Raw genomic sequence first — 21224 nt, forward strand, 5'->3', positions numbered from 1 at the left:
AACTTGCAACACTCCCAGGATACCTTCACCGGCTACACATCTTGTCGTTTGATATGCCCTTTGTCCTCTTTTTGTTTGCGTATGTACGTGTTTGCTTGTTTTGATTTTTAACTCACTATATGAACGTGCAGTGTTACTGGCGATGAGTTGGTTAGTATCCAGCAAGCCTGAAAGCACCAGCAAGTGGAGCCTGGCATGACAGCCTGAGCCAACACAGGCTGCAGATCTCCCTAACTGAGTTTGGGGTGTCACTCGGTTTTTTAACTGGCAAGAGTCTAAGGCCAAAGGGGTCCTTGGTAGCCAGGGCAGGCATTATTGCTTAGGGCCACAGAGCAGGTGTGGCTTAGGGGTCATCTCAAACCGGGTCTTCTTTACGGTTTGGGAAGCAGGGGTAGGACAACCAATCGGAGTCCATCTGGAGGGGTGGCAGCTAGAATAGACCTGGAGCCCAGGAATGGAGGTCAAGGGACCCTGCAGGAGGAACCCCCTTCCCCAAGAAAGCAAGCAAGAGCTGGAGAGATGAAAGGTTTCTCCCCATCTTGGCAGTCTGTGATTTGGTGGTTGGAGGTGCCTGCCTCTTGGATGGGCTCTTCATAGATGCTTAGCATTTGGAGATTTTGAGGGAAAAGCACCTGGTTAAGAGTGTAGCTGTTTCCATACACCTCCATTCCCCGACAGAGAGGAAAGGGAAGGACAGGAAATAAGGGAGATGACACGCTCCCCCTTTCATTACAACTAACCCACTTCCAGAGCCAACCTGGGTCTCCCTTTCAGACCCCCATTAGTGGATTCACTTTGGCATTGTACACCTGTAAGCACACACACATACACATGCACACAGGCACACATACACAAATGCCTGGTTTCCTTTCAGAGCAGAACAGTGTCCCATCTTCACCATCATTCTCTGCTCCAAGGTGTCCCCTTGACCCACAGGTCCCCCAGCCCCAGCCCCAGCCCCAGGCTTGGCACACGCTGGCATTCCCAGACTTTTGAGAGGAGGGTGAGAGAGAGCAGGAAGCTCACCAGAGACAGGCTATACAGAGTGTAAGTATGTTCATATAAGGCTTTGGTATAGCACCGATTTAATGTTCTTATAGTTTGATTTCTAAATTGTCTCTTAGAAGAAAAAAAAAAGCTTACTGAAAAAATAGTGTTTTTATTTACTTTTGAGTTACATACCTGAAGTTCAAAAAGTAAGCCTCTAGTTGCCATTCAAATTCACACTTAAAGGTGTTCTGTGTGCAGCTGTACAATTTGTTGGTTTGTCTTTAATAATTAACCAAATTCAGCCAACCAATACCATGAAGTCAGCTGCCCATGATAACTGACTTTAACCAGTCCATACATGAAGAAAAAGGAGAGAACACAAAAGCCACCCCCATGTCTCCCACCCCCAACCCCTAGGGGGAAAAAAAATCAAATAGAAGACAAAATACAGCAAGATTTAAGGAACCAGTGGGACGAAGGAGGTTCAGGCCAGCTGGCCTCTTCAAGAACAGCACCATAAAGCACCCTAGCGCAGTTATGTGGTAATACTTGACATTCAAGAATGGAAACGAGGTTTGAATGGTCTTCACAAGAAGACCTGGCATGGGTGGGGAGCAACTCCCAAAGAAAGCTGAATAAGGAAAAGAAAGAGGTTGAAATGAGAGCAAGAACTCCCATGATGAAACTGACAGTCACATCCAGATTCATCAGAAAAGAACTCATAGAAGAGCCTACCAGGCATCTGGAGGTATGGAGTTTTTAAGAGGTCTTGGGGAGGCGGCATTGGGAGCCCCTCCCCACCCGCACTGCGTAGCCACCCCCACCCTCTGTGTGTCCGCAGGCCACCGGGTGAAATGGGCAAAAGAAATTCATACAAAATTGCCTCCAGGTGTGTGACGGAAGAAGTCTACTCAGGATGACAGAATCTGTCCTGGTAGAAGAGAAAAAGCTGAAGGTGAAGAGAGCCAAGCATCCCTGGCATGAAGCAGGATGTGGTCCCTGCAAGTCAATGGTTGTGGAAAAGGAGCAACGGGGGAAAGCACATGCCATCCGTGCCCTTGGTCTCTGGCCCCACAGATGGTAGTGTGGAAATGAAATCTGAATGAGATGTCCAGATCTTTTAAGATTGATGTATATGACTTGGTACATGAGGCTTTAAACTGCTATTCTTCCCTAAACCAACCATTCCATCTAAAGTTCCAGCAGTTGAGATCATTCCATAAAGCATTCCCTCCCAGTCCCTGGGCACTGCAGTGTGGTTTACTAAACAACAGGAGAGACGCCCACCGTCCAGTATCGTGGTCAATCCCTTAAGGACAAGCAGAGTGCTGTGTAGGCTCTCCTGTTTCCCCATCTCCCACTTTTTACATTTATATTGCCCAAAGTGGGGCAGAATGGACATCTATAGCTAAGGAGAGTAGAAGGGCCTACCAACAAGCCAAAGAGCAATAGATAAACCCCTCTTCCCCAAGCTCCTGGTTGATGATAAAGAGGGAAAGGATATGACCCACCCAGATCCTTGGGTGAGAAATTCCCAGTGACTGGGTCTACTCGGAACTCTTGTTCCGTCTAGCAGACAGAGGTAGCAAAAGTAAAACAACTCCACAGATTCCGCCACCAGCTACCGAAAGGGAAAAGCAAACATTCAAAATCCCTTCTACCACATGGGGACCAAGGAGCATGGTGCAAGCTTATGGAACAGCTCATGTTCCCAACAGGGGCTATGGGCCTCGCAGGCCTAATCAGAGCACCCATCCCACCAACCTGTCCCATTAACTGAGAGGTTCAAAGATAGGAAATCTTGCTTACTCCCTATGTAATCAGATCTCAAACCATTTTGCTTCCTGTGCCTTTGTAAAAGGCTGGTTCTTCAGAGAAACTGGAGATCTACATTGGGTTATCTATCCTTCCCCCCTTCAGTGTCTATCTTTTCACCATCTTTCTGAGGGCTTATGGCCAGGATCATGAAAAGGGTAGAAGAAAGCATTACATCCCCTGCAAGCTCCAAAATTCCAAGGTAAGGGCTATGTCCCCTGTCTTCACTTTTCCTTCCCTAAATGAAGAGTCAACTAAAGGTTAAAGAATGAAATGGGAATGTGGTCAACAACTTTTGACCTGGTATACTTTGATGCTGCTGAGGATTCTTAAGGATCAAGCCTTGAGTATAATGTGGGAAGAAGTAGAGTTTTAGAGCAACTGTAGATCTACTGAGGGTACTAAAACTCTGAGAGGCCTGGGATGCTAAAGTGATTTATTTTGCTGGTTGCATGAGTACCATAAATGGGACAGGGTTTATGGAGAAAGAAAGGATGACCACTTTAAGAGAAATAACAAACAAACAAACAAACAAAAGCCAATAATGGAAAGCCCTCTTTGTGTGGAGGCTTGGGTAGGTTAGAAGGTGTTAGGTTGTGAGCTGGGAAGGGACATAGAACGCGCTGCTTTGTCTCTTGCCCAACCTTCCTGAAAAATCTTACTAAGAAACATCTGGCTATATCTTCCTTTGGCCTCCTGGAAGACTGCAGAAAAAGTTAGTCAAGGATGGACACACAGCCAATTGGACTCATATTAAAGCTCTTCCTGTACTACATGGACAAAGCCCGTTTTCCTTCAGTATCCTTGGAAAATCAGAAGTGTTTTGAGCAAGTTATCCTGGGGCCTCTAGGATAGTGCCTGAGTGAATGTCAGAGCCCTATAAGGTCTACACGGGGGTGGGGGGGCAGTCAGGTCAGAAGTCAGAGTCAAGTTCCATCCCAATCTACTCTTCCCATAAAACTCCCCAAAGATAAAGAGAGCCCCTTCCAGTGGCTGAAGCATCTGAGTCCATCTAATGATCAGACTCCCTAAGACAAAAGCTCTTGGGTAACATGACACTTTGGTTGGGGAGGAGGAGTTAGTATTGCCTTTTGTAGTTGATGAGCAGGATGAGAGCAGAGAGATTGCAGCCACAAGTCTCTCCCAGGCTGCCTGTACCATCTGGCCCTTTACCAGCTTCAAAGACATTACTCTGAGCTCTTGGTAAGTCAGAAGAAAAAGCTAGCATCCAAGAGACAATTGTTGAGGCTGCAAGGTGCACAGCCCTTGCAGCATGTGAGGTCCTGAATTCTCAAAGAGGTATTCTTCAGGCCACACAGAGTTTCCTCCTCCAATACAAGTGAGCTCCCACTCTCTAGAATCTCTGATTCTGGGCCAAATTCTCCCAATATATTGTTGGGTTCTATAGGTTCCAGGCCAGGTGGCAGGAGGTTCTACACAGCCTCATCCTTCCCATCTTGCCCAAAGTTCTCTCACACTTCATCTTCCACTCAGTATCCCAGGATGGGACCACCCCATTTCCAACAACACCTCAATTTCCAATTAAAATAATAACTGTAAAAAGCATATATGATATATCTATATTAGATATCACATTCACAAGGGTTCCAAGAATCTGCAGCAAAAATGACCAGGGTATTCTTCTCCATGTCGGAACCTTTGCAGGCAGCCTGGCCAAGCTCTGTCAAGATGCTGCTGTCTCACAGCCACACCGTCCCGGAGTGTTCTGAGTCAGGGTGCTACAACCAGGACAAGTACTTCTGTAGGCCCATAGGTAATCCTAACCTTCTCCTTTCTAATGCTGCTAAGACAGATTCCTTCAGAGGAACTGGGTACCAACCCTCAGCAATAAGAGAATAGATTCACAGTCTTCAACTCTCCATACTCACTGTAGTAAGCACCTGTGCCAATGTGCTCAAGCCTCAGTGTCCTTACTAGTGACAAGAGATACTGGATCTGTGTTCCTTGTGGCTATCAGATCTAGCAGCTTCCCATAACCTTCAGCTCACTTGTCCTTTCTGCAAGTGTATTATTTGTCTTGCTATTTTTTTTTTTAATTTCATATACACACATTTCTATCAGAAAGACCCAAGCAACTCTGAACAGAGAGTATCTCAGAAGAAGAAAGGCATGGAGAAAGGACGGGGGAGGTGGGGACATCAAGGCATGAGCTAGTATTCTAGACCACCTGCGGAAGGCAGTCCTGCTCAAAACATCTCTAAGCACAGGTACAAAAATAAAGCAAACTATGACTTCATATAGATATATAGATATATAGATAAGCTAGCTAGATAGACTTTATATAGGTTTTCTGTATATTTATATATGTGCGCTAAGGGGGTGAGCCCCACTCCTCCTGCCTAGCTTGAGTCTCCTGTCCTCCCACTTCCCACTCCCCAGATGCCCCATTTGCCTGAAGCCTCCCACTCTTGACTACTGCAACTGATCCTTGCACCCACCCACCCTTACATAAGTTCCCCTCTCTCCTTAAAATAGAACAAATTATATGTACTTATATAATTTTATATACAATCTCCATAAAAAATACATTAAAGATGGTATATTCCTAATTTCACCCTCCTACCTAAACAGAAGTTGCCTATCAAAGAGTCAACCAGAAAGAGGGTCATCTAGGCCTGCCTGATGCTACTCAGGCAAATTAGTGTGTCCTTATAAACCCTACACACACGCACGCACACACACACACACCCCAAACCACAAACACACCCCATACCAACACACGACAAACATGCCAGACACAAACACCCACACACCACAAACACACATACCACACTCTGACATACACATACCACAAACATGCCAAACAAAAACACCCACATCGCACCACAACACACATGCCCACAAACACCACATACACACCATACCCACTCACATCCACACACTATATACTCTCACACCCCATACATTCACACACACAGACAAACCAGACACCCTCACACCCACACAGCGCACACATTCTCACTTCCTGAGCCCAGGAAAGGAACACAGACTAGACAGCTGGCTGGGACTGGAGACCAGGGAGATGACCTGGCAACTTTAGGGGGCATGTGAGACAGCCCCATTTCTCTGACCCAGCTAGGACGCTGTCTACTCATGACAGACCTCTCATTGTTCACGTAGGCAATATAGATATTCATTGACAGAATTACAATTGCCTTCCAAGGGTTGCAAGATGACCATGAGGAGGTTTATTCCTCTCCATCACAGACGAGGTTTCATAGATGACCTAAGCCAAAAGGAAGCAAAAAGCCTCTAAGTCCTCATCACCCATGAGGGGGGTCAGCATTTGCCCCTTCCACTACTATGGAAAAACCCCATACATCACCCAAAAGCATGCTCACAGTATTTCTAAGGCTGAAAAATGTTAAGTCCCCCGTCCCAGCCCCACCCATCTCCCCTCCCAGATTCCCTGCCCCACCCAACCATCTCCCCATCATAAACCATGCACAAGTTCAAGATCCCTGGAGCCATAAAGAAATGGGGTAAGAAAGGCCTAACTGGTGTGTATATGGAGTGGAGGTGGAGAGCTTGCCCTAGTTCCTAAAATAAATCCAGGAAATCCAGTGCCAGGGAGAGGTGGGGATGGTGGAGCACATTTCAAGACTAAAAGGAAGAGGCCCAGACAGCCATTCACATCCCTGTCTAGGGAGACAGGAAAGGCAAACAGCCAAGGTACCAGGGACAGGAACTGAGAATCTGTACCCGATTCTCCACAATCCAGCTCTCCCAGCCAGGACTCCAGAGCTAGCAATTACTTCTTCATCCCTCTTCAGAAACCCCAACTACTACTATAGACCCATCACAGAAAAGAATACCTAAGTGATTTCAATTGCTGGTTGCTCTCCTACCAACATATTTATTGATCAAGATCAAGATACTGCAACTTTTCCTTCTATAAGGTATGGCAAGCTATTAATGATATTTGTACTAATGCCTAATTTTTCTTTATCCTACCCAGAAATCTTTGGGGTAAGGAGGGTCTTTGAATCAGACCCAATCTATTGGAAATTATTTGATCAGCTTAAAACAAGGTTATGAAAATACTTCTACCCTCTCAGCAACCCAAAACACAGAGCACGTGGTGAGGATATTTGTTCATGAAAGACTAATATTTGAAAGTATAGACAGGGGGCCCAGAAATAAAGCACTGGACCAGTTTGGTTTTGCAACCAGTTGGAAGGAGGGGTGGTAATGGATCCCCTCCCTAACCCAACATCAAGGTGCTAGGAGGGCTAAAGTCCCACCTGGGCTTGATTTTTATAGACTTCTTCTAAAGAAGAGATTTTTAATTCTGCCTCTCGATCTGAAAAGAGGCAGGGTTGGAGACATCAAAAAGGACAGTGGCATAGCTGGTCTAACTTTAGGGTGAAACTCGTTTGTCCTTCTATGTTAATCAGACTGTGGCCATACCCTGTCAAAGGAGGAGAAAGTGAGAATCAAACCTCTAGGTATAAAGCCACTGTGTGGCTTCATGGTCTGAAGGCAGTCTCTGTGCCTCAAGAAGAAAAGGTGACAAATAAAAAAGCAAACCCCAGTCCTTCCTCTCCATCACCAGCAACATCTTACGAGCAGTTTAAGATCATGGGAGACAGGGAAAAGGCCATCTGCCATTTCCACTTATGAAAACAAACTAATGAAGCCTATGAGAATGAGTCCTGCTTCTCTAATGACATAGAGCTGGCAATACGATGGGGATCTCAAGACAAGTCTAGCTTTGGGCCTGAGGAACTCTTAAAAACAAACACATGAAGCTGAAAGACATCACAGAGAATATGACCATGTTTGGTTTGGGCACTTAGTGTTATAGGCTAATTCTAGAGGAACCAAGGAAGTCCGGCTAAGAAGCAAGACCTCTTCCAAGATCCAGTCTGGGCCTATGTGCCAAGACCCCTTACTCTTTTTTCAATGACCATATCACCCTCCCACATCTGTCCCCTCAAATGACCTTCACTGCTACTACTCTCCAGCCTGCTCCACCCCAGACAGCTGCTCCTCTTTTTCTTTTCTTGGGTTGACCCCCCACTCACTTGTACACTGCACCCTTAGGGGTAATAAGTTATCACATGCCCCATAGAGAAAGGTGAGGCTTAATGTCCCTCAGCTTTGGCCTGTCATATCTCAGAATCCCCACCTTCTTTCTACTTTGTGATTGACCTAGCTCTATATTCCCTTTCTAGCCTTACAGACACTAAGCCAAAGAATCTGACCTCCTTTCTGTCCTCCAACTCTCTCCCTTTCTTGAAGCACCCCACCCGATCAATTCCCTTATTCAGTTTAGATTTGGACCTTCTCCCCAAAGCAACAAGTGCAGCCCCATGGGGCTCCAACCCTCCGGCCTGCCAGAGCCTGCCTCCCTTTATTTTGGAGAAGATATGAAGGCAGAGCTTGCCCAAAAGGGCTAGTGAAAATGCACACTCTTCCCCAGGGGGAGCAGTGGGGATGCGCTCAGGGGAGCTGCCTTTCACTCCTACCCATCTTTCCTCTTTGACTCCTTCCTACTACTCCCTGGAAATCCCTATGATGGCGCCCAAAGCTTTACATGCAAGCAAAGCAAGCCCAAGATTAACCATTAGCTTCTCTTTTCTTATGTTTCTATGTAGTAATAAAATGTACTTTATGTACAATTCTCCCCCTAGCCCACCCCAACCCCCCAGAAGGCTTTTCTAACAAAACTGGAAGAAACAGCTGCAGCCCTGCATCCCTTGGCGCTGGATTCTAATCCCGGCGAGTGGCAAAGTCACCCTGATGCTTTGCAAAGTCTGTTTCTCCCTTGAAGCTATTGTTCTGTCAACTCAGGAAAAAAAAAAAAAAAACAAGATTAAAAAAAAAAACCCAAAACTCGTCAGAAAATTCCACATCTGAACCCTACCCAGTTTCCTCTGTGTAAAAGACATAGGAAAACAACTGGAATCAGTACAACCCTAAATATTTTTGATCCCAAATCAAAATAAAGACAAAGAGCATTGAAAAATATTAAATAATTACTCACCCCAATCCACCCCTGCTTGAGATGCCCCTAAGAGCATGATAATTGGACACAGGCTCTTCAAATTGGGGCACAGACCCCACCAGCCCTGTGGGATGAAGCACCCTTCCTTCCTACAGAGAAAGTAGAATCTCCAAAGGTCTCTCATACCACCCCCCACCCTATCTCTCAAGGAAAGAAGCTAGGGAAGCAGGTGGGGAGACACGGTGGTGGGGCTCACCAGCACATGCTGAACTTGGTCACAAATGATGATCCACACACAAGACCCCATGCAAGCCATGAAACCCACTCAGTGTGGTCAGCCAGCAATCAAAAAACAGGATTCGCCTTCTCCTTATTGCTCATTTATTCCCCAAGCAATTGCAGTCTCAGACCCTCCTACATGCTTTCAGCTTCAGGCTCCTTCAAGAATCATGTACCTTTGTCCCAGTCTGCAAATCACTTAACCCTGAAACAGTCAGTTTCTAGTCAGGGTGCAGAATGAAGGGGCAGGCAAGAGTCTGAGACGCAGGAGTAGGCGCTTATCTGAGCTGCTTCTACAGCAAAGGTACCAGACCATAAAAGAGGAAGTCTGGAAGACATTTGATTGCCCACAGAGTGGAGCATGAAAGTCATAGGAAGCTCACGAGCGCACATGGCAATTGTTCAAGGGCCGAGTACAAAGGACATTTGGTCCCTAGAAATGGCTACACCCCCATCACACAAAGGTGCACAACCACACCCTCACATATGTGCACACACCCAGCATGGAAGTGTGTACCTACGACACCTTTACTCTCCATCACACAGACAGAGGGGACTATATTCTGCCAATTTCCACCACAGCCCTTCAAGGAAGAACTGAAATAGCTCCCAGGGGTGCAGGAAGGCTGCCAGCCTTCAAGGACACTGTCACAAGGAGGCCATCTTGGGAGGAGGAGTGAGTGTGAGGCCATTGAGAGATACGTTGGTTGTGTGTCCTTTGCCTAGCCTTGGGAATGCCCCAGCACAACTGCCACTGGGTGGCCAGCAAAAAGCACAGCTCCCACTATTTGGTCTGATGTGCTGAGGTAAGGGGCACTGCCAGAGGAAGAAGAGAAGACAGGAGTCGAGCACCTTTGTTAGCCCTGGAGATAGCTTGCTGGTGGGCCCCCTGGGAAAGCACAGCCATAGTCTGAGGCACCTCAGCCCAAAGACTGGCTCTCAGCCTTGTAGGATATCCTAGAGAGGCAAAGCCTTCCACCTCATCTTCTCCTCTTCTTTGTTAAGCTCAGGACCTGGAACTCCTAGTGCATGGGGATCAGAAGATTGGCCCAACTCACCCTGAAGTCCTACAGCTCTGGCATCCCACATTCACATTTCAGCCAGGATCCACCCTGGTCAGCAAGCCACACACCAAGAAAGGCTACAAATTGAGCCAGTGTGAGACCCGTGTCCGTTCCCCACACGCCCTAGGAGAGGTACTCAGCGTGTCACTCATTGGGCACGGTAGCAGAGGTAGTGCTTCCTCGGAAAAGCAGACGGAGTTGCCCAACCTCTGCTTTCCCGTTTCGCTGGAGCTGCTGCCCAGTGGTAAAGTCAGGGGTTTTAGATGCCCAGAGAATGGCGTTAGCCAGAAGGTCCAGGCTCCACCCCAAGAGCGCAGGCCCAGCCCAGAAGAATAGAGCAATCAGCAAGATGAGGGCCAGAAACTGCCCCCTCTCTCCTCCATCACAATGACTCATCGCCCTCAGAAATGAACTCTGGTTGTGACAGAACGGTCCCCCCTCGCTAGGCGAGAGAAAGGAAGCACCAGGGCTGGTGTGGCAGAGAAGAATCCACTCCCCTAAGATGGAAGCTCCCAGCAAGGAGCAGCTCCCCAGCTCTCAGAGCCTCCCCCTGCCAAGGTCATTGGAGCTAAGCCACTAGCAACTGCAGTGAGACCAGCAGAAGCCTCCTGGGCTTTGACCTGGCCAACATCCAAGCAGGCAACGGGGGAGAGGCAGATGTCCCCAAACCCACCAAGACAACAGCACCAAGAAGGAAATACTTCAAGGAACCTGATAGCCACCTTTATTCCCAGGCAGCCAGGGGGCAGGCTCCAACAGAAGAAGAGGGGAAAGAGCAGACACACCCCCATATATCTTCAGGACCTTCTGCCCTGCTCTTGAGCAGCACCATTATCTCACTGGGAAAGAGCGATCTATCTTTAGTCATTGTAGGATAACCTCACAGAAGCTTCTGGGTGCTAAGAGTTTGAACTAGGACAAGATTTTGGCAGAAAGAAGGATCAGAGTCCAGGCCCCCACCTACCACCCATTCCACCTTCACCCTCTGCCTCAGCCAGCTCCATGTAAATAAACCTTGAGGGAATGAGGGGTGCCAGGGGACCCCCAGAACCCAGAAACCTGAGGCACCCTCGCTTCATCCGATCCCATCCTGTTGGAGCTTGGGTCCACGGGTTGGAGGAAGGCCCAGGGCAAAGAAGAGTCTGCAGGCGGCACGTGGAGAGATGGAAAGGAGCCGCAGGCGGGCTCCCCACAAGTGGCAATTAATCAATCTGGGGAATTAGCTCCCACAAAAAGAAAGGAGGAATCCAATCAGCGCCTTTGGAACAGCACTCCAGAGGGTGCCGAGCCAGAGGCAGGATATAAATAGAGCCGCTGCAGCCTGGCGCTCCACACAGATGGCTCCAGAACAGGAACCGGCCCTCGGGCCACTAGGCCCCCGGCCCCGGCTGCACCAAGAGGGCCTGACAGATGAGCTTGCGTTTGTGCAGGACCTGCCTCTCGGCCCTCCTGCTAGGCAGCTGCTACTTCTGTAGCAGGAGCCAACCCGTGGAAGAAAGACAGACACCAGTGTGCCCTTTGCTGGCCACCCTCTCTTCACCTAGGAACCAAGAAGTAAGGGCTTGCGTTTAGTTCTGTGGTAATTCATTACCTCCCCGCCAGAGCAGGCAGCTGGCCATCATGGCAAGCCCCATTTCTGCTCTGGAAGGGAGAAGGTAGAGAGATGAACGGTGAGTTCAGCTGAGAAGGCATGAATCCTGTTTCAGGAGGAATGACACCCTGGACAGACATCAAGACGCCCAGCCGGCTCTCTGCCGATCCTCCTTACAAACCCAAGTCTGCTGCCCTCCTCCTCCTTCCTTCCCTGACCACAGAAATAAACAGCACTTGGCTTCAATGTACATATATATACATAGAGAAACCCACAAACTACATACAGATGCATTTGTATCTATATCTATATATATGTAGAATTGGAAGATGGGGTGGGCAGTCCAGCCCTCTTCCAGGACTTGAAAAAACTGAAACAGAAGCAGAGAGCAGTAAAAGCCATTGCTTTCCCCTTCTTCACTTCCAAAGGTATTTGAAGAGGTGAGAAAAATCAAGCCAGTGAAGAGGGGAGAGGTGGGAAGGAGGCCGATCTCTCCCTGTCCCCAGTTCACTTCCTGATCTCTACCTATAGGTCTGCCCCTGGCCCACTGTCCCCAAAGTGAGACCAGCTGGCCAGGATTTGGAGGAGGCTGCACTCTCGCTGGAGAGAGAATGAGCAGAACAAAGGTCGGAGCAGCCCCCCAGACTACCCCTCAGCTGGCACACCGTCATCCTCCCTCCCCCGCCCCTCAGCCCAGCGTGACCCCCCTAGGACAACTTAGAGTTGTGTCGCGTCACAGCAAGGTGGCGTGGCCAGGGTCATCGTGATCCACGCTGTTAAGAATCGCCGTCTGGTCTTCCGGAAGCTGGCGGTGGCACAGGTCTGAGAGGCGGGCAAAGGGGTCAGGCCGAGAATGTCTCTTCTTCTTTCGGAGGCAGACGGCTTCATCGGGCCACAGAACCTGGGAATCTGGAAGCTGCTGAGCCTGGGAGGCAGAACCGTCTAGGGAGAAGGGAACAGGTGCACCAAACAAACAGGAAAAAAATAAAGTGGGTGAAAAGGAAGGTGGTCCCCTCACACACTCACCATTTTCATCTGCTGAGACATATATCCTGGCTCTCCAGTAGGAGAATAAGAATCACCAAGTTCAACAGGGCCCTGGAGCCTGGTGGCCAAAGGGCCTCCTGTTCTAAAGCCATCTGTGCTGAGAACCAATGACCTGAGTCTGCTCCCCTGGTCGTACCGAGGGTCAAGAAAGGAGGATGGGTCTAGTCTATTAGCATTTCTTTTTTATCTTTTATTTAATATTAAATACTTTTATTTAAATCTGTTATCTAGTATTTCTAGCATTTAAATTTTTATTAGAGTAATATCTGTTTATTTTTTAGTGCCTCCTGGGAACCAAGCATCATTCTAGGTGTTGGGGATCCGGGCTTCTAAGAGTGGGTTGGAACTCAATACACTTTCTTCACCCCCTTGTCCCCCAGCAGTGACAGACTTTACCCAAGATTTCCACCCTTGCAACAGAGCCAGGTGTGGCCCTTCCTAGACTCTCTGGGCCCCTCTTCTATCGCACGGCTCTTCTGCAGATACGGCAGCAAAGTGCTGGGTTTCTAGAAAACTATACTTTAGTGTGAAGTGAGAAGGAAGAGACAAACATTAAGGACTTAAAAAATACAGAAATGAAATTTCCAGATACTGAAAGACCTACAGAGAAAGATGCAAACAGGGCCACATGAGGGCAAAGGACTACAGCACAGTTCTACTCTCAGAAGAGGAGTAGAGTCTCGAATGACAAGCCTTCCAAAGCTCTGAGTGAGAAGGGTTCCCAGCAGAAGGAGGGGCAAAAGTGAAACCCACAGCTTAAGAGTGAATGTGCCGTACTTCAGGGACCGAAGGAAGGTTATCGTAGCTGAAGCAGAGCGAGCAGAGGACAGCGAGGCAGGGAAGGCGGAGAAGGATAATCGTAAGGAGTTTGAAATCTGCTCTGGTTGCAGTGGGAAGCTTCTGGAAGGTTTTCATCAGATGTGTGTGTGTGTGTGTGTGTGTGTGTGTGAGTGTGCACATTGCCATGACTGAAAGAGGATGCTGCTACATCTTATAAGATGACTTCGGTTGCTCAGTGTAGAATATACTGTAGGAGGAGCAAAGGATGAAGCAGGACAACCTGGAGGTGAGTGCAAGCGTCAGGGTGGGAAGGACAGTAACTCAGAATTCAGTTTTAGCAATCAAGGTGGAAAACAGTGGTCAAATTTAGGATCTGCTATCAGAGTTGGGAGCATAGACCTTACCAAATGGATTGGACGGGATGTGTGAGAGCAAGAGAAGGAGCAAGGCTCGCTCCTCCAGCAGCGAGGTCAGGAGTGGTGATCTTTAAGAAGCTGGGAAGGAAGCGAGGAGACACAGATTTGGAGAGGATAATCAATAACTCTATTCTGGACATTTCAAAGGCTTATAAAACATCTAAGTGCATGTTCAGCAGGCAACTGGAAATATGAGATTTGAGCTCATGGAAGAGACCAGAGCTAAAAACAGACATTTGAGAGCCATCAACATATTACAGGGCACAGGATGGCGAGACAGAACAAGAGGGAGTATAAGCATCTGAGGTGGCTCTTTTTGTTAAAACAAAACAAAACGTAAATACATAGGTAGGTAGGTACATGGCTCTTCAAATGCAATGGGCTTAGGGGGCTGAACATTCAGCTTTAGGCTCCAATTTCTCACCCAAACCCTAAAAAAATCATTTTCCTCTTTTCTGCCCCAGTACTCCCATCTATAAACAAATAGGATAATAGCACCACCCGAAGGTTAAGTGAGAAACAAATGCTCACTTCTTCCGAAGATTCCGGGGGCCTCTGAGGACCACTTTCCCATAACCCAGTCCCTAAAGAAAGTTACTCTCCAGTAATTAAAGATCTGCAAGGAAACAGTTCAGCTGCCTTTTTTTTTTTTTTTGACAGCCTGTGACAAGATTCCTAAAACCATTGATTAAAAGAAAAAAAGAGTACATGATAAATACTAAAGAATGTTCTAAGTGTAAAAAAGGGCTGAATTCTTTTTGCACTCTCTTAGCAGCTACTGATCAATGCTGGATATAAACATCAGACATATTTCAACAGAAATGTCCTTTCTATGATGAGGAGATTTCATTCTCTCTCACTAAGAAAAGTTTGGTCATCCTGCAGAGGCTGGGTCATGCCATGATGTCCCCTAAGGACTGAGTAGGACCCCATAATTCCCACATCCGACTAGAAGGTCTGAAATAATAGAGAAGAAATATATAAGGAAATAGAGATAGTTACAAAAGATATATGGCAGAGTGGAAAAAATTAAGATACTACCTATGTTGTTTAAAAATGCATTTAAAAAATACAATGTATTTTATCAAGGTGCATGCATGGAAAGTCTCTGAAAGCATGCATCCTGCCAAGAAGGACACTTCCCAGAAGGGAGGAGACAATCAGGAGGATGATCAGAGACTTTACCTTTCTAATTTTCACATGAAAATTGTATTTATGTATTACTTGATAATTAATATTAAAAAGAGACAATAACATAAGCTGGTGGATTTAATTCTAGAGAAAACCCAAAGACGGGATCCTAAACCAAACAATCTCACAATAACAGCGGAGAGAGGGGGGAAGAGAGGATCCGCCATTTACCGGATCGTTTCTTTGACTTCGAAGAGCCCTTGGATGACTTTTTGGGCTTCTTTATCCGTTGGTATTTCAGAGCCTCCAGCCTCTCAGGTGCAGCAGCATTCCCGGGTGCAGGTGGATGTGTTCTGGAAGGGACAATTAGAGAGGCACTGGTCAGCTCCCAGAAGAGGGAGCTTCTGAAGAGGGGCTGGAAGAAAACCATACAGCTGACCCACAGGAGGACAGAGTCCCAGGCATCCACAGTGGTTCCTTGACACCTGCCTCTTGATTGCTCCTGGAAGGGAGAAAGGCCAGAAGAAAGCTCCAGCAGTGGGAGGCCTGCCTCAGATGGAAACCAATCTGCAGGGCAACCAGAAGACCTAAGAAAAGGAGAGAGAGACTTTAATCTTGAGTTTCATCACATGTCACTCCAACCAGGAGGAGGAAGGTCAGAGAAGAAAGCAGCTTCAGTGACCAAAGTTGTTGGAAATCATCATAACAAAGACCTTTAAATGAAAAGTAAAAGGGCAGTTTAAAGCAGGAGGTGAGGAAACCTACCCCAGTGAACGGACTGTCCTCCTTTGGAAAAGAGAAGGCCAGGGCCAAAGAGAAACCCAAGATCCAGTGAGATGGAGGGTACATAAGACCCAGCTTCACTGGGCTTCTTCCCCTCTGCCCACCAGAGTTAGGCAGAACCCCAGCAGCTAACAGCAACAAATATTTGTCATCTACCCACATTTCAACAGGGGGGGTCTCCCTGACGCTCTCAGATGTCACCAGTCATGCACGAGAATAAAAGAAGGTGGGAGTAGATTATGACAGTTAGTGGCCAGATTTGGCAGCCTTGCAAAGCCCTTGCCTTCAGTAGCAAGTTCCCAGTGAATCTCTACATTTTAAGATTCAGTAGAGAAACGGGTTGGGAGAAACACCATGTATGTCGGTCTCTCCTCCTCCCTCAGCTGCAGGATGGATGCTGTCATGTGCCTGATGGATCAACCATGAGATTAGAACCAAGCCCACAGTTCCGCTGGAGCCTGTGCAGCCCCTGTGACAAAGGAGACCAAAGGGAGCCGAGAGGATGGACTGTCTGTGACAACCGGTAGATACTGGAGAGAATTTTCCAAGAGTCATAAAAGAAAATCTAGAAGACAGGTATCAATGTCTTTTCTTCTCAAAGTAAGCCAAACTTGGAGCCCAAGGAATAAAGGCGGAGAGAGAGGAGTTGTTCTTTCTTTCCCACCAGGGCTGGCCTTAGCGTGCCATCAGGGGAGCAGAGACATTCTAGGGCCACAGTGCACTGAGGTGAATCACATTCTTCCTCAGCCCCCGCATCTCCCTCTTCCACCTCCATCACATTGGTTTTTGGGTAAATCCTGATTAAAAGGAGGAGAGCCAACCCTGCGAAGGGAAAAGAAGTTCCCAGTGGTGAGCAAGCAATCTGAAGCAGAACAACAAATGACAGAGGGATGGGAGGTCTGCAGCCCCATCTCCCCAGTACTCATCACACTCGTGGGGATAAAGGAAGAAAAAACTTACAGACTAATTGTTGATAAGCCTCTGGTCTCTGGGATTTCCTGCATTAACTGGCAATGAAGCAACCTCCATCTTCTTTGATGGATGTCATCATTCCATAGCCTTTTAGTAAATAAAGTCTCAAGAAGCTCCTCCAAAGTTCAGGTCAGAGACAGCTTCTAGATTTTCCACATTCCCCTGACAGCACGGAGCTCAGAGGCCCCACCTACACGCACACATAGCAACACATGGTCTTGGAGAGAAACACAACTCACCATGAGGTCTTCTACCCCCAAAGGCCCAACCTGCAAATTCCCCGTCCCCTTCTCCTTCAGACTCTGCCCACAGAGATCCTACATTGCAGCAGTGGTGGCCGCAAGGGAATCTGGAAGGCGGGCAAAGGGTGGAGATGGCTAGGGTGTGAGGGAGCATGACTCTGCAATGCTCGCAGGATGTCCTCACCCCCTTCTCATCCTTGACTAGGGCTTCTTCAGCTACCTAAAAGGAAAATCAAAGGTATGAATCAGCCGTTCAGTTTACCTGTCTCCTGGCCCTGGCCAGCCTCTTCAAAAGGACCACACAAGGTGAGCAATGCATGGTCCTAGGAGGTATCTGACAAGCAAGCAGCCCCAGGGAGCAGTGATTAAACCACATAACCCAGGGTGCCCCAAGAGGGCATGAGAGAAACTGGTTCAGAACACTCCTCGGGTTTTTCCAACCCAGGGGAAACCTCTAAGGATACTATTACTAAAATTAACATATCATTACCTTTATCATTTCTATCACATTGCATTTATTTACCACTTACCATGCCCAGCACTGGTCTATGTTCTCTACAATAGTTTGCATTCATCCTTACAATACCCCTAAGAGGTAAACGCTAGACTGATCCTGTTTCTCAGAGGGAGAAACTGAATGCGGAGGGTTAAGCAGCTTGTCTACTAATCCAGTTAAAATGTGACAGAGACCGACTCTCAACATTAGGCTAAACTGCTCTTCCAACTTCCTCCTAAAGGAAAATGGTCCAGAGGCTCTCTAGAAGAAAACAGAGTTCCCACACTTCACCTGAGCGGTAGGTCACTTCACCGTGCTGCAGTAGTCCCTGACATTCTCTGCTCCCGGTGGCACGGCCAGAGTAAGACAGACCACGGATGGGAAAACACTGGCTGAAGTTATATCTTCAGGCGAAAATTCCCAAACAGTAATGATCCATTGAGGAGGAAAAGCCAATTTTCCCTTGTGAGACAGCCAAGCGCCAGCCCTTCCAGGACACCTGCTGTCCACCTGTTTTCACTTGGGCTTAGTGCTCAAAGACAGAAACATGACAGAAGGCTCCTGGAGGCACCAAAACACTCCACCGATGCAGGAGGGAAAAATAAAAGCAAATGTCTGGAAGGACGGGGTGCGTGAGGGGGCAAAAATGGATCTTTATTTTTAGCAAATGATACAGAAAAGACATGTGAAACAGGGCCGAACAGACTTTACCTACAGCATGTTAAGCCCTTTGGAATCAAATTGCCTCTCTTTTCTAGGAAGGGTGACCATGTCCCCAGTCAATATCAAGCCCACAGGGGACCTATCAGATAAGGAAGCTTTTGAGGCAGCTGTCTGTCAGGCAGTGGAAAGCATGGGTTAAGCAACTTCATCCTATCCCTGGAATAAAGTTGGTAAGTGAATCTGAGGTTGACCAGTAGGTTACCCTGTTAGAACAGCATCCAAACCTGGGCTCTCTAAGAAATGGAGGTCACTGTTCTCTTCCCCATCAAATTCAATTCTTCTAAAGTATATACAGGAATCCAGCAAATTCTTGGGCTCTCCTCCTCAAAGGAAGTCAGAGTATGAGGCCTAAAAGCCCAGAGGTTTTTCTGGATATTCCATGTCATATGGAGTTCCCCGTAAACCAGAGTTCTCTGTCCCAGTGATGCTTCTCTGCACTTCAGAACTACCAAAAACTGCCTGGAATTTACTCTCTCTCTCTCTGTTTTCATAAAATCCATACAAAACCCAAATCACAACCATTTAGCCCAGGGCCTTGGCTGCTTAGCTCTCTGCTTACCTAGGATAGTGGAGAAAAGACACAGACAAAAAGGTTCAAAAAATAGGCAAACCACAGGTCAGAGAAGTCAGAATCCACTGGACAGTTCCTGCTCTTACTGGCCTAATTGCTGACCACTCCAACATGTGTGGGCTGTCCCCAGTCAGCAGGCAGAGGCAGTGATTTAAGGGGTGTTTTTCTCCTCTTCATAACTGCCTGACAGCAGACTCTGCTCATCTGACCTTAGACCACAGAGGGTGGATGAGGAAATCCACCTGTATACAAGGCATGGCCAGGAAAAAGGTCCCCCCACTCTCCACTTACAAAACAGAAAGCCAGGATTGCGGAGGTCAGCTCCCACCCAGCTGTAATGACAGATGACAACCTTCTCCAGTGGGGTCAGGGGACAAACCCAGTGTTTGGCCTCAGGGCTTGGGAGACACTTGTTTCCAAATGGGAGCTCCTTCCTACAGTCCACCCAGTAAAAGGGGGGCCCCATTCACCCTTCCAGACCCACCTGATTAGAGAGGCCAAGGTCGGCACTAACAGGAGAGGGGGCTTGAGGGGGAGGTGAGAAGAGGGCTGCTCCTGGTAGGAGACAGGAAGCCGAGAAAACCACCGGCCTCCCAGCAGGCCCCAGAAAGGGCTCGTCCACACAATACAACTCCCCACTCTGAGATGGGAGTTGGCAAGAGGAGAAAAAGGGGAGAGAGAGAGGAGGAGAGGCGGGAAGACCACTGCAGGTACAGGGGAGAAGGAACAGGAGAGAGACTGAAGGAAACAGGAACAGAGCAAGAACGAACGTAGACAAGACGTGTCACACCTTCTCCAAGCAAGACCAAGTGGAGACACATGCAAAGGCGCAGCATGAAGACAGCGTCTGAAGAGGAGCCTGACGCCTCCCAATGGCCCCAGCAGCTACCACGCCCGGGGAAGGCTCTCAGCAAGCGGGAGTGAGTGGTGGCTCTTGCTGCCCAGCACCATCAAGGTCTAACTCCAAGGCTGCAGGGAGCACTTAATTCTCCTAGGCTGGGGATGCTGGCCAGGCCCCCAAGGAACCAATTTGCCCTCATCACGGCCCTTGGTTTCTGGGTTTGCCACAGCAGGGAGAATATGATAGCTCAGCTCTCAGATCTGGTGCAGTAGGGAGGTTGCGCAGGGAGGGGTCCATGACTGGTGAAGGGAGTGGCGGTAACAACGGGGAATGGGGTCCAGGCACTTTCCAGGGGTGGAGTAACAGCTGGTGCTGCAGCTATCACCTCTCTGGGGGTGACAGAAGGGTCATAACTGGGGTTCAGGGAGGAAGAGCAGGAAGGTGGAGGATGGCCCAGTCATTGTCACTCTGGAGCATCCACCCAGGAGGCCAGAGGAGGCCCCTCAAGAAGGTAGGCCCATAACTCCTTCCTGACACCCTCCCTGCTCTCCAGTGCTAATGGCCGCAGTGTGGTACCCAACCAGCCTCAAACTCAATCCCACGGCCTCCTGGCTGTTAACAAGTTTATAGCTGCAGATTAAAGAAATGGCAAAGCAGTCCAATCCTTCTTCTGGGAGGCCACTCTTCTGACTGAAGCCTTACAGTCCTGAGTTAGGATAATCAGCCTCCCTTGACATTTCTAGGTGTGCAAGGGATGCAAATGCTTCTCACCTAGAGAAGCCAGGAAGCCCTCCTGTTCCCACTCTGCTTGTTCCCAGAGGCACAGGCAATGGTGTCCATGGCAAAAAGAAGCATCTTAGTCACCAGAAAGACAGTGAGTTTCGGGTGACCCTAAGCCTCTTTAAGAGACTTGATACCCGTCTAAACTGCCCAAGTTCCTGAGACCTCCACCTGGAAGAACGCCAGAAGAGGACCAACCTCTGTGGAGAGCAGAGGAAAGAGCACAGCGCTTCACTGCTCAGCTTCCTCCTGCCATGGGGGAAGCCTGTCCTCTACCCCTGGGACTCTCCTCCCAAGACCCCAGAGCTGTGACCCAAGGAGATCAGGAATGGCTACTACAGGGATCTTGAAAGCAATTTGGACCTGAGGGGCAAGGTCCACATCTCAGTCCTGTAACAACCAAGAACAGGCTACCGAAGGCAAGGGACATGAGACATGGTGACAGTCCCCTGCCCTTGCCCTCACAGGACTACAGGTGACCTGGTCCTGAGGATGACCCAGCTGAGGGAAGGAGTTGCCAGTTGAGGGAAGGAGCTAGGCCACACCCCAACCGTGTGTTCCTTGAGAATATTAGAAAGATCTCAAGAAGACTGTGAGGGACCAGCATGGGGCTAGCATGGAACTGGGCGGCGGGGGGGGGGGGGGGGGGGGGGGGGGGGGGGGGGCGCTGCCTGAGGTTGCTGGGAAAACAGGGCAAGCGGGGGTGGTTCTGGATCTAAGTGTGGCCTGATG

At 48.4% G+C, this 21224-nt stretch overlaps 1 protein-coding gene across 8 annotated transcripts in view; it reads right to left on the bottom strand.

Annotated features, from left to right (window-relative positions):
• Positions 1–1139: 1139 nt before the first annotated feature.
• IGSF9B (immunoglobulin superfamily member 9B) overlaps positions 1140–21224 on the bottom strand; it is a 58457-nt gene continuing 38372 nt past the window's right edge. For 2 of the 8 annotated variants that reach the window (XM_047692173.1, XM_047692171.1), the window contains exons 19-20: positions 15316–15437; positions 1140–12652 (exon numbers count right to left, since the gene is read on the bottom strand). In XM_047692173.1, the coding sequence (XP_047548129.1) occupies positions 12444–12652; positions 15316–15437 (331 nt within the window). In that variant the 3' untranslated portion in view covers positions 1140–12443. Of the gene's footprint in view, positions 12653–15315; positions 15438–15527; positions 15672–17078; positions 17302–21224 lie in introns of those variants that run through there. The other 6 variants (XR_007121009.1, XR_007121008.1, XM_047692170.1 and 3 more) reach the window with 5 other exon arrangements.

The sequence above is a fragment of the Lutra lutra genome, chromosome 10, assembly GCF_902655055.1.
Source record: "Lutra lutra chromosome 10, mLutLut1.2, whole genome shotgun sequence".
In the NCBI taxonomy this organism is placed as follows: Eukaryota; Metazoa; Chordata; class Mammalia; order Carnivora; family Mustelidae; genus Lutra; species Lutra lutra.